At 39.8% G+C, this 14,918-nt stretch overlaps 4 protein-coding genes across 7 annotated transcripts in view; all 4 read right to left on the bottom strand.

The window, feature by feature from the left end:
- The window catches only part of jp (junctophilin), a 40,951-nt gene extending 40,329 nt beyond the window's left edge, over positions 1-622 (bottom strand). The window contains exon 1 of one of the 3 annotated variants that reach the window (XM_069047097.1): positions 127-622. In XM_069047097.1, the coding sequence (XP_068903198.1) occupies positions 127-386 (260 nt within the window). In that variant the 5' untranslated portion in view covers positions 387-622. The remainder of the gene's footprint in view (positions 1-126) is intronic. The other 2 variants (XM_069047096.1, XM_069047095.1) reach the window with 2 other exon arrangements.
- A 3,950-nt stretch (positions 623-4,572) lies between these two features.
- On the bottom strand, positions 4,573-9,695 carry Mtpalpha (monolysocardiolipin acyltransferase Mtpalpha). The gene is made up of 7 exons (XM_069047099.1): positions 9,483-9,695; positions 9,282-9,379; positions 6,326-7,057; positions 5,931-6,277; positions 5,652-5,881; positions 5,270-5,598; positions 4,573-5,219 (listed from the first exon to the last, which is right to left on the bottom strand). Exons 1-7 carry the CDS (start codon positions 9,550-9,552, stop codon positions 4,743-4,745), a joined length of 2,283 nt encoding a protein of 760 aa, XP_068903200.1. The 5' UTR covers positions 9,553-9,695; the 3' UTR covers positions 4,573-4,742.
- On the bottom strand, positions 7,088-9,275 carry LOC138130560 (kinesin-like protein Klp10A). The gene has a single exon (XM_069047102.1). The coding sequence runs from the start codon at positions 9,081-9,083 to the stop codon at positions 7,119-7,121; it is 1,965 nt and encodes a 654-aa protein (XP_068903203.1). The 5' UTR covers positions 9,084-9,275; the 3' UTR covers positions 7,088-7,118.
- A 3,312-nt stretch (positions 9,696-13,007) lies between the features above and the next one.
- On the bottom strand, positions 13,008-14,855 carry LOC138130565 (NEDD4-binding protein 2-like). Of its 2 annotated transcripts, none has more exons than XM_069047110.1 (4): positions 14,381-14,855; positions 14,190-14,321; positions 13,702-14,135; positions 13,008-13,582 (listed from the first exon to the last, which is right to left on the bottom strand). In XM_069047110.1, exons 1-4 carry the CDS (start codon positions 14,807-14,809, stop codon positions 13,483-13,485), a joined length of 1,095 nt encoding a protein of 364 aa, XP_068903211.1. In that variant the 5' UTR covers positions 14,810-14,855; the 3' UTR covers positions 13,008-13,482. The 2 variants fall into 2 exon arrangements, with proteins under 2 accessions (XP_068903211.1, XP_068903210.1); XM_069047109.1 differs by having other exon boundaries at positions 14,375-14,854.
- Positions 14,856-14,918: the final 63 nt, after the last annotated feature.

Below are 14,918 nucleotides of genomic sequence, written 5' to 3'. Positions count from 1 at the left end.
TTGCGGCACGCGGAGCAAAAGTGGCAGGAAGCGTTGTGGGGGTTCGAAAGCTCGAGCCGTGTCTTGTGGAAGCGTGACGTGGAGACTTGGTCGGGCCCGAGCCGGCGGGATCGAGTGTTGTATTACCTCGGCCAAGTATAGACCCCGGAGACTTCGAATCCGTAATGCCAGGATCCGGAGTAGGCCCCCTGGCCCTTGGGACCGGTGCAGACGCCGTGTCCGTGCGCCTTGCCCTCCTCCCAGCCGCCGCAGTAGGTGCCGCCGTCGTCGAAGTCGAACCGGCCGCCGTTCACGTGGCTCCTGGTGGTGGCCGTGCCCGTGGCCCCGGTGGCCGCGGGGGAGGTGGCCGGGCCCCCGTTGTCCCCCACCTGGTTCGCCTGTTGCATGCTCACCACGACGCACCGGTCACTCGCGGCGGACCACCCTCGTCGTCATCACCACTCACAAGTGTGTCGTTGTGCGTGTTGCACACTAGAGCTCGCTCTTGGCTTCGGATATTAATAAATATCAGCTCGGCATTTCGATCGGTCGTGCGGTAGTCGGCGCGGCACTGGCCCGGTCCCCCGGGTCCGGCCGGGCGCACCGTCCCGACGCCAGCAGCGTCGCGGCGCAGGCGCACCCGCCGGAGGCGCCACTACGCGCGCCGACGTCGGCCTGCCTGGCCGCCGGGCTTTTTTCAGCTCTCCCCCGACTCGAAATTCTGACCTCAAAACAATCCTATATAAATTAGCCTCACTCATCCAAGGTCCTCCTCGATCCATTGTGATGCCACTATTTTTAGGGACAACGCTCCTTTGCGCCGCTCGCGAAGATGTTAATTTAAAAGACCTCTCTCACCTCACCTCTAGGACTCGACGCCCGGTCCCTGCCTGCCATCCAGTTATTCAACCGTGCTTCCACCCGAATGTTTCACCTATGCTGCATTGTCTATAATTAACCGCCTTGCACGTTTCCAAAATTTTCACATCCTCCAACAATTTTTCTAAAAAGTACGACAAAAACCTGACAAGAATTCGATGGTAGGTCAAATGAATCACCGTTTAAAAATTATAATTCTGAAGGTATAAACAAATCACGGCTGTTTACGAGATTTAGACATATCTAACAAAGTATCTCAAAAATTTGGCCACTTTACACACATATCTTCTTTCATCACCTAAAATGAGAGTAGTAGTGTACAGTAGTGGCACAGTATTATAGTAAACATCATTTTAACTGATTATTTTTTATATAAATATCCATACTTATTAATTTTCCTACCAGCATGTAATTATTTATAAAAAGAATGTAACTTATATCGGTAAACAGCAAGAAAAATTAAATGTCTTGTAAAACCTTTGTGACAAATAATGTACATTATCATTGTAGTAATCACCTACGAACAAATAAATTTTAAATTAAAAAAAAACATTAATGTTGGTGGTTATTTAGTGTTTTCACATGTGTATAACTGGTTGCGTTTTATATTTTCCCTTTTTATAAATGTAATTTTTAAAGGTGATCATTTACTGAGTGATACACTATATGACATCTCCTAGTCATAACAAACGCTTATTGCCCACTGGGCAGATTGCAGATCTCTCTTGGAGTTAAAAAAAATATAAATAAATATACCTAAATGGTATATGTACTGAGGAAACTGAGTTTTTTGAAATTGCAAAATTATTGTATATATTAAAATAAATAGATACGATTAAAATTTAATTGACCAGAATTATTTGTCCTTGTATTGTATTATTTTAACTCGTCCCATATAAGAACAAAGTGAATTTAAAAAAATCATATTTCATAACGTCATTGGGCGCAGTTCGCGTCTGCACTCTCATTGGCCGGCCAATGAGCAGGTTGCGTTCGTGTCGCGTGGTGTACCAACTTTCGTATAAATAGGTGATGCCGGCCGAAATTCGCTCACTTTCTTTCACGCTCTAAACGTGTTCATTTCGTTCAGTCCTCTCCTCTCCCTCTACAAAAAAAACTTCGGCTCCGTAAAAGTGAGCTGAACAAAAAAATGGTCTTCTTCGAGACGACCTGCATCTCGAGAGGCGGGACCCAACGGGCTCTTTCCAGAGTCACTCCGGCGTGGAAGAGGCATCGCCATCGGTCCACAAATTGACACCGGCCCCGAAGATGGATTCTCGACAGTTCGATCGCTCCAGAGAGCCGGTGGTAACAGTTGAGAGAGGTATTTATTTATTATTCTTTCAGAACTTGACATTCATTAGGCTGATGTTAAATTAAAAGCTATCTATATTTTATGTGCATTAATGTAATAGGAATAGGGTTCGAGATAGCTTTATAAATTGTATTTTGGGTTGCATTTTTTTTACCTGGTCAGCTTCGTCTTCTTAAGTGAATAACCCTGTATATACCTACCACCTAATACACTTTTAGAAACGTTTTTAAAAAAATTAATTAAACAATAAACCATACACAACGCTTAACATAATAGAAATAATGCTAAATTAAATTAGGAATTAACAAAATTAACTTGTCTAAAGTTAATAATTTAATTTAAAATAGTTCCTTCCTAAACTTACTTTTGAATAAATATGAAAATTGTAGAAAAAATAACGGTTTCAAAGGAATTATCATTACTATACGTGATAGAAATTTAAAAAAAAATGTAGAAAACATAAAAATGATAAATAAATCCGGTCTCGATGCCGTGATCCCTTTTTTATAATAATTGCATGGCCTTTATTAGAGAAAAAAGAAAATACAATGAGGCGAAGTCTTAACTTGAGGAATTAGTATTATTTAATCAGGATATGTTTGGAAACATTATATCAATTTTTTTTTTTTATAAAACTGGGATATGTGAGAGGTGGAGAAGTTATCTCGCCTTGGAAACGAATGTAAACATTATGGACACATGTAAGAAAATGAATTACATTGTAGAATTAAAATATTGTATACCTACAGGTATTTCACGAGTGATAATGGGCCAGGCGGAATTGAAATCCAACCCACAATACATTTACAAAGTGAACCTGGTTGTTTTAAATATCGTATTGTTTTAAACGACGATTAAAATGTATTCGAACGATGAGAAAACAGACATGATTTTGATTTATGGCGAATGTAATATAAATGCTTCTACCGTTGCGCGTTTGTATTGCGGGTTGCATTTTCAATTTCGTCGGGCTCATTATTATCGCCCATAAAGTATTCTGTATAATTTAAAAACAATCCTTTCAAATGTACCGAAACGGCATATATAACTTCTTTATTTTCGAGAACATCGACTTGTAAGTACATGGTCACGTCATTTCCAGTATCACGTCATTTCCAGTGTCACATCCATTTCCTTTAACTAACATGTTAGAGAAATGTAATAAACCACGCTGTGATGGTATTATGTCCTTTAAAATCAATTAGAAGAACCACTCCAGAATCTTAAAAAGCTTTTTTGTAGCGTAGTAAACCTGCACCAAGCTTTCTTATTGATTTTTTTTTTGACAGAGGATCTCACTAAAGAACTAATTATAATGGTCGTCTAGTAATTGTGAATTTAACGTTTCCTCTCAACTTCACATGAAGCACAAAGAGTTAATTCGCCTCACTCGCTGCGTTTTTGAGTTGCATTTGTGTAAAGAACTTTCGCTAGATGTTAGCACAGAATCTGTAATTGTGTAGGTTTTAAAAAAACACATATTTCACGTAATTCCTTTATTTTCCAATATTCTTAGCGTATAATACTTATTTTTTTGAGTAACAGAGACAGTTGCTGAGGAACCATTTTTTTTTATAAAAGTGTAAGAATACAAGAACTTGAATTTCAAAACAAAAAATTACCATAAATAGCACGCACATTGCGTAGTTGTTTTACTTTGTTAGTTTATTGGTGTCGACATTGCTTTGGTGATATCAAACAAAATATCTAGATTAGGTTATGTGAATATCATTTTTACATTAAAGAAACTTCGGTGTAAAATTGGAATTTCATTGTTTCCCTCTTTTCACCTTTAAAAGTCTCAGATACTACCCATTTAAAAAAAAATTGGTGATGATATCACAGCATTCACCCGTCCGAGTTGTCTTTAGAAAAGCTCCACGAAAAAGAAATTATTTTCATTATTGGAAACCGTCTTAAAGACGGCAAGCGCTCCGACTGCTGTTGCTTTCCCAGTGTCAAAGTACCTCTTTTTTACAATTTAATCCTTCGCTACTTAAAATAATAATTACAAAATTTACTGATTTTAAACGTGTGGCTGAAGGGGTTTTAATTAAATTTTTACCCGAACTTTATGAAAAATTGAGTAACAGTTCAAAAAAAATCAACATCCGCTGTTTAAGAACCATTACCGTTAGATTGAAATTTTTTAAGTCTTTTTAAGTCACATAACATAATTGCGATGTTTTTAATCTATATATATTGGAAAAACTGCTCCCTTTACATAGACATTATAAAATATGCTATAATCTACAATCACTTGCGTTCAGGAACCAATCCCTTTGGTGCATATTTTTGAAAATAATATAAGTTCTGTGCAGGTTGAGTGACGACAAGCGTTATCACACAACCCCAAACGTGCCAATTTTGAACACTCGTTAGGTACAAGCAAAAGCCAATTGTGACAAATAGATTAAAATTTATTTACAGAAAAAAAAATAGACCTTAAGTAGTCCGATAAACAATGAACACACTATTGTATTTATTATTGTGTTATATAAAAATATGAAATAGAATTCCGTTCAGTACAAAATAGCTTCAAAAGACAAGGCACATAACAATACATCTTTTATTGGCTGTAGAATTTCTTGCTAGGATCCTTCGCCATATCCAGCAAAGTCTGAGCAGGTTTGAAAGGTAATCCGTAGGAATTCTCGAATTGCTCCATTTTTCGAACTAATTTAGCTGCACCGTAAGAATCGACCCAGCGGAACGGTCCGCCCGTGAACGGTGGGAATCCCAACCCAAATACTGCGCCAACATCACCCTCCAAAGGACTGGCTAATATCTTCTCCTCCAAACACAGCACCGCTTCGTTAACGAATCTCGAAACCATCCTCAACTGCTTGTCCTCGTCTTCGAACGCCCCTTTCGGTTGAAGCGAGTATCGCTTGATTATGTCCAAAACTTCGGGGTTAACGTCGCGGTTTTTGCTACCCTTCTGATAAATGTAAATGCCTTTTCCGGATTTGCGGCCTAAGAATCCAGCTTGGACGACGTCGCGCATCACCCCCAAATCACCCCCTCCGAATCGTTCCCCGAACGCCTGAAACACGACGTTAGAAACGTTGGGGGCTGTTACTGCGACCACCGTACCTTGTAGAGATCGGGACCGATGTGCGAGCCCACGTCTAGGCCCACTTCGTCTGACAGCGTCGCCGCTCCGACAGGAAAACCGAACTTCTTCGTGAGAGAGTCCAGGTCCTTGGGGTCGACGCCCTCCTGCAACAACCTTATGGACTCCGACATCATTGTTGCCAGGATGCGGGTGGTGTAGAAGCCGGGACCGTCACCGACAATTATCACGACTTTCCCTTGTTTCAACCCGACGTCTACAGCGACAGCTGTGGTGTCTTTGCTAGTTTTGTCGGTCGTGATGATTTCCAAAAGTTGCATTTTGTCGACGGGAGAAAAGTAATGCATGCCTGCAACGACAATTGTTTGATTCGATTGTCCATTGCTGCTTGTGTTAAAATACCAATGACTTTGTCTGGCCTGGAAGAGCCGGCAGCGATTTTTGTGATTGGAATAGCACTGGTGTTGGTAGCGAACACGCAGTTTTGTGGAATAACAGCTTCGACCTCCTTCATAACTTTATGTTTTATGTTTAAATCTTCGAACACAGCCTCGATTACTATATCAGCCTTATTGAAATTTTTGTAGTCCAGACTGGCATCCAGATTGGCCATGAATCTGTCTCGTTCAAGCCTGCAGACAGTCCTTTAGAGAAATGAAACAGTCGCAAAGACGATCTTACCCGGTCATCTTCTTCCTCTTCACTGCAGAATCAAGACCTGTTTGGATTTGACCGACACCACGAGCTAGACCCAGCGGATTGGTGTCTTTCAAAATGACGTGGTATCCTTTGTCGACGGAAACTTGACCAATCCCAGCACCCATCAAGCCGGCCCCCAGCACAGCAACAGTTTTGACCTCTCTCGAAGGTTTACCAAAGCGATTCTTCTTGCACTCCGTTTGTCCCCGGAACAAGTTCATCAATCCCCTGGATTGGGGCGTCATCGCAAGCTCTCCGAAAGCTTTGGATTCGGCTTCGAAACCAGCTTTCTTACCTTTGTCGATTCCGGTGCGCACCACTTCCAATATCTAAAAACAAACCCCTCGAATCCGTGTCAAACTGCAACGAAGAAATACCTTGAGCGGTGCCGGATACAATCCTCCGGACATCTTCATGACTTGCGCTTTGGCCTTCCCGAAGATCTGATTCTTCACCCAGTCGTACTGCAGAGCGAACTCCATGAGTCGATCGGTCAGGCCCGTCTTCTTCCTGTCGACCTTCAGTTTCCCGCTGGCCAACTGTTTGGCGATGCTTATCGCCACCGTCTCCAAATACTGTTGGGTCACTTCTTCCGGATCGCTCAAGCCCGGACCTAGGGGGTCCACCAGCAAATCCACGATTCCCATCTTCTTCGCCTTGTCGGCTCGCAGAGTCTTTCCGGTGAGAGCCATGTCCAGCGCGTTGGGAACCGAAATCAGCCGAGGCAAACGCTGAGTGCCTCCGGCCCCCGGGAGCAGACCCAGCATCACTTCCGGCAGGCCCAAACCGGTCTTCCTGTCTTTGACGGCGATTCTGTAGTGGCAGGAGAGCGCCACTTCCAGGCCGCCCCCCAGGCACGCACCCTGGATCGCGGCGACGATGGGTTTCTTGCTGCCTTCGATGGCGAAGAGCATTTCCTGGCCTTCTCGCGACAACTTGGTCACCTCTTCCGCGGTTCGGCACTTCTCCAACATGCCGATGTCCGCGCCGGCCAGGAAGCAACCGGGTTTGGTGGAGATCAACACCGCCGCCTGGACCTGCGGGTTGGACTCGATTTCGTGCAGGAGCGCTCCGAACTCGCCCATGACCTCGCCATTCAAAGAGTTCACCTAAAAAGACACCCAAACATGGAGAGAAAATCGATTTTGCCAGACAATTTATTATGAAAAATTAATCCTCAACCAACAGTTTCATTTTATATTCAATGACATAATTTTTAACGTTCAACAAAAAAGCCACAGTGTCGTCGACGAAATCTTCGAAATTTCTACAGTACTTCTCCGGGTCGTTCTCTATACATTTGGTCAAGTATTTGGCTTCCTTGAGGGCATCTTGAAGCTTCTCTACTGCGCCTTTGTGGCAAGTGGACACTTTCTCCTTCACAATCTTCAGTTCTTCTACGCTGTCGGAGAAGTTGTCTTGCTTGAACAGCATCTCTTCGTCTGATCCGAGCGAGATGATCTCGTCGTTCTTCTCGGTTATCGTGGTCAGCTGCTGTAATTCGCCTCCCCCCAACTCTTTCACCCTGTCGGCGTAGCGGAGCGTGTTCAGCGTGTTTTCGCAAGAGCTCACCCCCGGCGACACCATCGCAATCATGCAAGTCTTAGAATTTGACCCGATGAACGAATCCCGAAGGACTTGGGTCAGCTTGCTCAGTCTGAACGGTAGATGAGCCCCCTTGCGCCCCAGCGCTCTGATGCACTCTTTCAGAGCCAGGAGCGATTTGTTGATCTCTCCTCCCTCCATTCTGGTCACCTTGGTGGACGACAGAGTGTCAGCCCCGCGCTCGTTTCCGGCCAAATCGATCAGCGAAAATTTTCCGTGCAAGGTGTGGAATTTTTTCGCTGGTCTCAGATAGATTTGGAAGACTGCGTGGGAGCGCGACGAATTCTCGTTGGCCGACGTTTGCCCCGAAGTCCTCGCCGTGTTACCCTGGTGTATCAACTCAAGAACCTCGTTAACTGAAGAGACGACCTTCTCCGTGAGACCCACAACTTGCACTTGTTGCTTCCCATCTTCCAAGATCTTCAAGTCGCCTTTACGATTCAACAAGTCGAGGACTTTTCGAGAGTAAATTTCAAAAAAACTACAAGTAACGATTAGATTCAAATGTTTGTATCTCGCAGAAGCGACTAGTCGGAATATGTCCGTCGCTGCCATAGCGTAAATGCCTTTGTTTGGACTATTCCTGAATAAATCTCCGCTCATGGTGTACGTTTTACCTGAACCTGTCTGGCCGTACGCGAAACAGGTGGCAAAACCACCCTCAAAGATCGTCTTGATCAGCGGTTGCGCCGTGTATTTGTAGACGATTTCGTTGTTGCACGTTTCGTTGAAGGTGTAATCGAATTTGAAGAGGTGATTTTCGAGGTACTTGGTCAGATCTACTTTGGTTTTAGGTTCGTGAACGATCAACTGGTTCTTGCTCGGAACCGTGATGACGTCGACTTCCTTCTTGACCAGTTCGTTCTTGTTTAGAGGTCGCTTCCTCACGCAGACCGTTATCAGACGGTCCTCGATCATGTCGTCGACTGTCAAAGGATTGTACTGCAAGTTTTTGCAATAATCCGCGATCATTTGGTGCAACACCCAGTGGGGATTGTCGGCGTTCCTTTTCGTTAGTTCCACTTTTTCCGCTTTGCTTTCGGCTTGCTTTTTGCGTCTTTCTATCCTGTCGTGTTCCATCTTTCCGATTTTCTTAACGACGGTGCTTTCGAAGCTGCTGGAGACGTGCTCGATGACAGATCGCGAAGTTTGGGGGTACCTCTCTTTGGATGAATTTTTTGTTTTTGGGCCGTTGCTCAAGTTGTCTTGAGTGATTCGCGATTTTGACGACTTGACGCGGCTATTATACACCGCTATGGATTGACGTTTTTTGGGTTTGTTCACTAGGGCAATGTCTGATGAACACTCACTAAATCTTTGAACGTCGCTTTTAATCGCGGTGACGTTGGGATTTAACGCGGTCACGCAGTTAAAATCGATCTCTTTGCCTTTTGTTTCACCTGTTTCGAACCACTCAACTCCAACTATGTCCAGGTCATAGTTGATGCTGGCCACAATAGCTGGATGGACTCTGCCATCGCTCCGTTCAATATTTATAGTGGAACCAATCTCCAAAACTTTCCCATTCATTTTTAGATATTAGCAAAAATCAAAATTTTGTTGACATGTACTGTCAAATTTTGTTTTATTATTCACATTCTGACACACCAAAAAGTACAAATAAAAAAACTGTTTTCAAACAGCAAATCTGTCGGTTTTTTACCACGAAACGAAACAGCAGATCGATCTCTGCCATTTTTTTGAGTCATTGCTATTTTTTATACTTACTTTGACTCCAGGTGAATTTAAAACAATCACTCCAACATTATCGACAACCTTAAATTTCGTGTGCTTTCTCTCCTGTGAGGCCACGCAGCGGATTTGAACTAAAAAAAAGCATTACAAAATTATTTTCGGAATTCAGGTGCAAAGTGCAACACTTAACAACTAAATCAACATTTCATTAATTAAAATATGAACTGGTTTTACCTGCATGGCTCAGTTTTATGTTAGTACGCGAGATTTTGGTCAAAGCCCCGAAAAATCGTAACGCCGACATCGTTCGAAATTTATACAAATATCAAATTAACTGTAAACACAACACACTCCCCCTGCTTTTCGAAATATGCCGAATGATGAACTTTGCCCAGTTGGATAACTTTACACATTCATGACTTTTGATCATGTGGATTTGACATTGACAATTCTGGAGTGCGTTCCGCAATGGGACGGATAACTCGATGTTCGCCGTTAGAGGGCACTACACTAAAGAAAACGCAAGGTTGGTAGAACTGAGATGTGTTTAGAGATCTTCGATCATATATGATCGAAGTTAGAGATAGAGATGCCTCGTTCCCATTTAAAACAATAGTCTGAATTTTTCCCCCCCGCAAAAGATACTCGTGACGTTATATACGGAGTGATCAAGAATGACTGAGTCTGTTGGTAACAATGAAATTTAGCAAATTTAAAATTTACCAACGAAGGTTAATTTTTGTAATAGTATAAACATAACCTGCATAACCAAGAATGTTTGTAATGTCATCTCAAGTTAAAAAATCCGGTCAGTGCGTGGTCAGTGCCAATTATTAGACAAAAATCACCAGTATTTTCAATTGTTTCATTGCCAACAGACTCAGTCATTGTTGATCACGCTGTATAATGCACTAAACTTTTACGACAGAGTCTGTCCATCAAGCGTTAGGTGTTCCCTCACTAGAATAAAATCCACGGAGCTTATAAACCTTGGGTTCTATTCTATTCGAACACTCAAAGTTTCTGGGTTGATTTACGTCACGAGTAACGTTTCCCTCCGACCTCCAATCTTCAACGAGGCAGCGAGGCATTCCAGTTCTACCAACCTTGAGAAAACGTCAGAAATAAAAAATATAATTTTGATAAGCTTCCAACATGTTATTTTTTGAATTATTGACAAATTTACTCAAATTACTTTCTAAACCCTCCACCATCCGGCGGCACTTATTTTTAACTAGATATGTATTAGAGATATGACCATTCAGTTTTCTTTACATTTAAATATTCCAAAATGCATTATTTTGGATTAAAACACATCATCTAAATCTTCAGATAAGTAAGAATATAACGTGATCTTGACTTTCAAGAATCCAGGATTTCCTTCACTATACCTAAAAATATATCATTATCTCTGTTAATAACAAAATCACAAACGAATATGATAAGTTAACATACTTTAAACGTCTTTCTTGAAGCCTTTTTTGCACTGCAGGCTTAATTTTAGGAATTCCGTTGCGGCTGTGGATTCCCCTGCCTGTTATTACCATTAACGATTTTGTATCCAACATTTCGCTTTGAAGCTTAACTATGTTGTCATCCAAAAAATTATCTAAAACTCGGATGGCTTCTTTGACCAAGAAACCATGAAGATCCAGAATATTTTGATTTTTCGAACATTTTTCTGTCAAAATTTCAAATAGTAAATTCTTTGCTTCTTTATATAGCTGCAACTGTTCGTGAGCTTTTTCAAAATAATTGTTAGCAGCATTTCTTTTGTTTGCTTTTAAACATGTTTCTGCTTTCTTGAAAAACTTATCATGTTGTGTTAAATATGTGTGAACTTGATGGCGATATGATTTCACCGAGTCTGTTACATTTATCCCATCGAGTGACAAAAAGTCTGCATTTGTGTCAGAATCTTCTTCAGATAAATTCTAAAAGGACTTCATAGTATTTATTAACGTACGCTTCTAATACATTACCTCCAAAGTAAAAGCATTAATGCTCCCGTTATTTATTTCCAATCCTTCTATTAATTTACTTTTAAAGTCTTCGTGTTTCTTACTCAGTTCGGTTATAATTTCATCGTTTATTTCTTCTTGTGTAAAAACAGACTCAATGCAGGCTGCATATAATTGTCTTCCAAGCGAAATAGGAATCTCGATAACTGTTTCAGTCCCTCGAGGAAACTTAGTATTGGTATCGGAAAATTTTCCATCCAATTTGTTTAACATTTCTGCACCGATGCAAATTTGGAAAAATCCCTCTTCACGTTCTAATAACATTTTTGGTGGATCTTCGTAGCCCATCAGATATTTAAAGCCGTTAATCACATATTTGAGAAAATGATAAAAGTAATTTCTGTTCATTTTTGAAAAAAAATTATACAGTCACTGATATATAGGCCTATGTAGCACAAATTGATATTTTCATCAAAATACCCCAGTTTTTAAGGGGAGATAAGTGCATTATGTCATTATTATCATTATTATTATCAGTAACGCGTCATAGAGATAAGTGTTTCCTTGTCACTTACAAAAATTTTGAGTTGTTCTGTCATTAATTGATTGTTTGTTTTGTATTGTTTTTTGGTGTGCAGTACTAAAGCAGGTCTATCAAAGATTTCACATTTTCGAAGATTCTTACTTAACCAACGACTTCAGCAACTATTTTTTCACCTTGAAGTTGTAGAAAACAATTTGCGCATAATGCTACGAGTTCTGTCGATCAATAAAAGATTATGTACCAATTGTGATATCAGTGATAACACTGATAACACTTTTCATCGTGTGATAATTGCACAATTGCATTGATCACGTTTTGAAACTCATCGACACTTGTGTACCTACTTATGTATTGAATTGTACGAATTGCAACTTATTGAGTGTCCTTTCCTTGCAACAAAATATTTTAGATACAAATAAAAATGCATTATGAGCTTAATAACCTATAGCAAAAGAATAGTGTCGACTGTCGATAGAGATAGTGAAAATAACGAACATATGGTTGTTCCTTGTTTTTTTGTTTTTAAGGATCATAAATTTTTTTACTTAGAACAAAGTCATAGTTTAGCCTTTTTCATATGAAATTTCCATATCTGAAAGTGTCATTTTTGTTTTCAACTGCCTATAGGTACAAGATATTTCACGAGTGATAAATGAGCTCGACGGAATTGAAAATGCAACCCACAATTCATTTGCAAAGTAGACGTGGTTATTTTAGATATAGTATTGTTTTAAAATCAAATTATGAATATAGCATTATGACTTTGTTTCCAATAATTTTATTTATCACAACTGACATTTACCAAAAAATAATAACCAGGTTATTATAACCTTGCAAATGTATTGTGAGTTGCATTTTCAATTCCGTTGGGCTCATTATCACTAGTGAAAAACCCTGTATGGAACAAATTGGTATTGAATTCTTTTAAAAATCTTCACATAATTTTTGAATAGCTGAAATATGAAACCAATCAACTTCGTCCAGGTGGTTGTTTAATATAATCTTCGCTTATTACTGGTACGATTGAGTTTACATACTCGTATTTTAAACTATAGAAATATTTTCATCTCTAGAAATATCAGAGGAAGCATATCATCTTCAAACACTATTTCAGCATCTAGTTCTTTGTCACACTTTTTCATTTATCAGGAGGAAAAAAGTTGTTTTTAATCAGGATTCGATCCAAGAACCTTACAAGGAAATTGTCCACACTAGAACTTGGTAAGGTTTAAAGTAATAATTTATACATGTAAATGAATAACTAAGTACATATATTAAAATAAATTTAAAAGAGATCTAAGTACAAAAATAGTAAGTATAAAAATATTAGTATCTCTGAAGTAAGGATTTAATAACAAATATGTAATTAACAAAATAGTTATTTTTATATTAAGTGCGCGAAGAGAGTGTTTTTTGTACATGAAAAGGTCTTTTACGCCGAGACGAAGTTCGAGGCAGTATAAGCCTTTGAATGCACAAAAACATCTTCGCGCACGAAATATAAACAATATTTTTTCTATAATTGATTCAAAAAATTGAAATTAAAAATTCAAATTTTTGAAGGAATTATAGAAAAATATATTTTGTGGCAGGTACACAATGTGAATTGTCTATGAGTTTATCAATATTATCAATTGTGTAATTATGATACGACGCAATGGACACTGATATCACAATAATAATAATCTAGTCATTGATAGAACACGTAACATTATACGTAAATTATTTTCTACAACTTCGATGTCAAAGGAGAGTTGCTTAAGTTGTTGGCAAAATAGGAATCTTCGAAAATGTGAACTTTTAAAAGACCTGGATTTATTATTGCATATCTGAAAACGAATAACAAACAATTAATCGCAGAATAATACAATATTTCTGTACGTGATAACCCAACCTCTTCGGGGATTCACCACATTTTTTAAACTTACGACAGAGCGCAAAAACTTACTTTAAATTTCTCTCTTTAAGTCGATCTATGACTGCCGGTTTGATTTTGGGAACACCTCCAACACTGTGCTTTCCTCTTCCCGTTATTACCATTAACGCTTTTTTGCCCAAGAAATCGTCGTTCTGTAGAGAACGTATTTCTTTATCCAAGAAGACATCCAACACTTGAATCGCTTCTCTTACGTAGAAGCCATGAAGGTCGATGGTGTCTTTCCTTGAATTTTTTTCAATATTTTCTTTTAAAATGGCCGCAGCTGCCAGATTGTTGGCTTGCTCGTAAAAAATGGTCTGCTTCTTGGCCTGTTCAAAATAATAATTAACAAGCTTTGTGTTGTTTAGTCGCTTATATTTGTTTGCTAAGGCATACAGTTCGCCTCTTTTGGTCAAATGTCGCTGAGCCAGTTCTCGATAATTTTCTGCCGACAATTTGACTCCCTCAAAAAGACAAAATTACAATTATTGATAATTTCAATTTTACAAACTAGGTACCTGATCGTATTCATCAATAGCGTTTTCCTTGAGATCGGTTTCGGGTAGTTGCCTTGTTTGTGGCTGTGGCGGTTTACTTTCTGGTTTAACGACTTGTGGTTTTGCTTTTATTGGGGCGCGAATGATCGACGTCTATTTTATAGAAAAACAATTTAAATATACCAGAAACAATAACCATTCGTTACCTCCACCTCATCCTCACTTTCGGCGATGTCGATAACCGTTGTCGTTCTCGTCTTGTAGTTGTTCCTTTCGGCCCAAGAACGTCTTGTAAATTCTTCATTTTTCCTAACTACTTGCTGTGGCAATTTCTCGGCAAAGTCTTCACCGATGTTGATTTTAATGACTGCCTCATCATGTCTTGTGCCACTGGATCGCGAATCTTGACCACTACTAGACGGACGTAGAAGAGGCGGGTCGCTGGCGTAACAGTTGAATAGTTTTCTAATTCGAATCATTAAGTTTCCGAAGAAACCTCTTTGTTCAGGTTTGTCATTGTTGATCGCCTCAAATGTTGCACTCATATCGCGGTTGCACTTTCGGTACTTTTCTCGTAAATAATCTTCGCGCTTGTCGGGAAAGTTGGTTAAAAGATGTAAAATGGCTTCGGATTCATTCATTGTGCGCCAACGACGGTCACAAAGCTACTGAAGATAAATAACGTAGGATGTAGGATCAGATTGCTGATAAAATATCTACAGTGACTGATAAGAATAGCGTAAATACGTG

The sequence above is a fragment of the Tenebrio molitor genome, chromosome 5, assembly GCF_963966145.1.
Source record: "Tenebrio molitor chromosome 5, icTenMoli1.1, whole genome shotgun sequence".
Taxonomy (NCBI): Eukaryota; Metazoa; Arthropoda; class Insecta; order Coleoptera; family Tenebrionidae; genus Tenebrio; species Tenebrio molitor.
The sequence above is the reverse complement of the archived record's forward strand: the minus strand, read 5'-3'. Positions and strand labels throughout refer to the sequence as shown.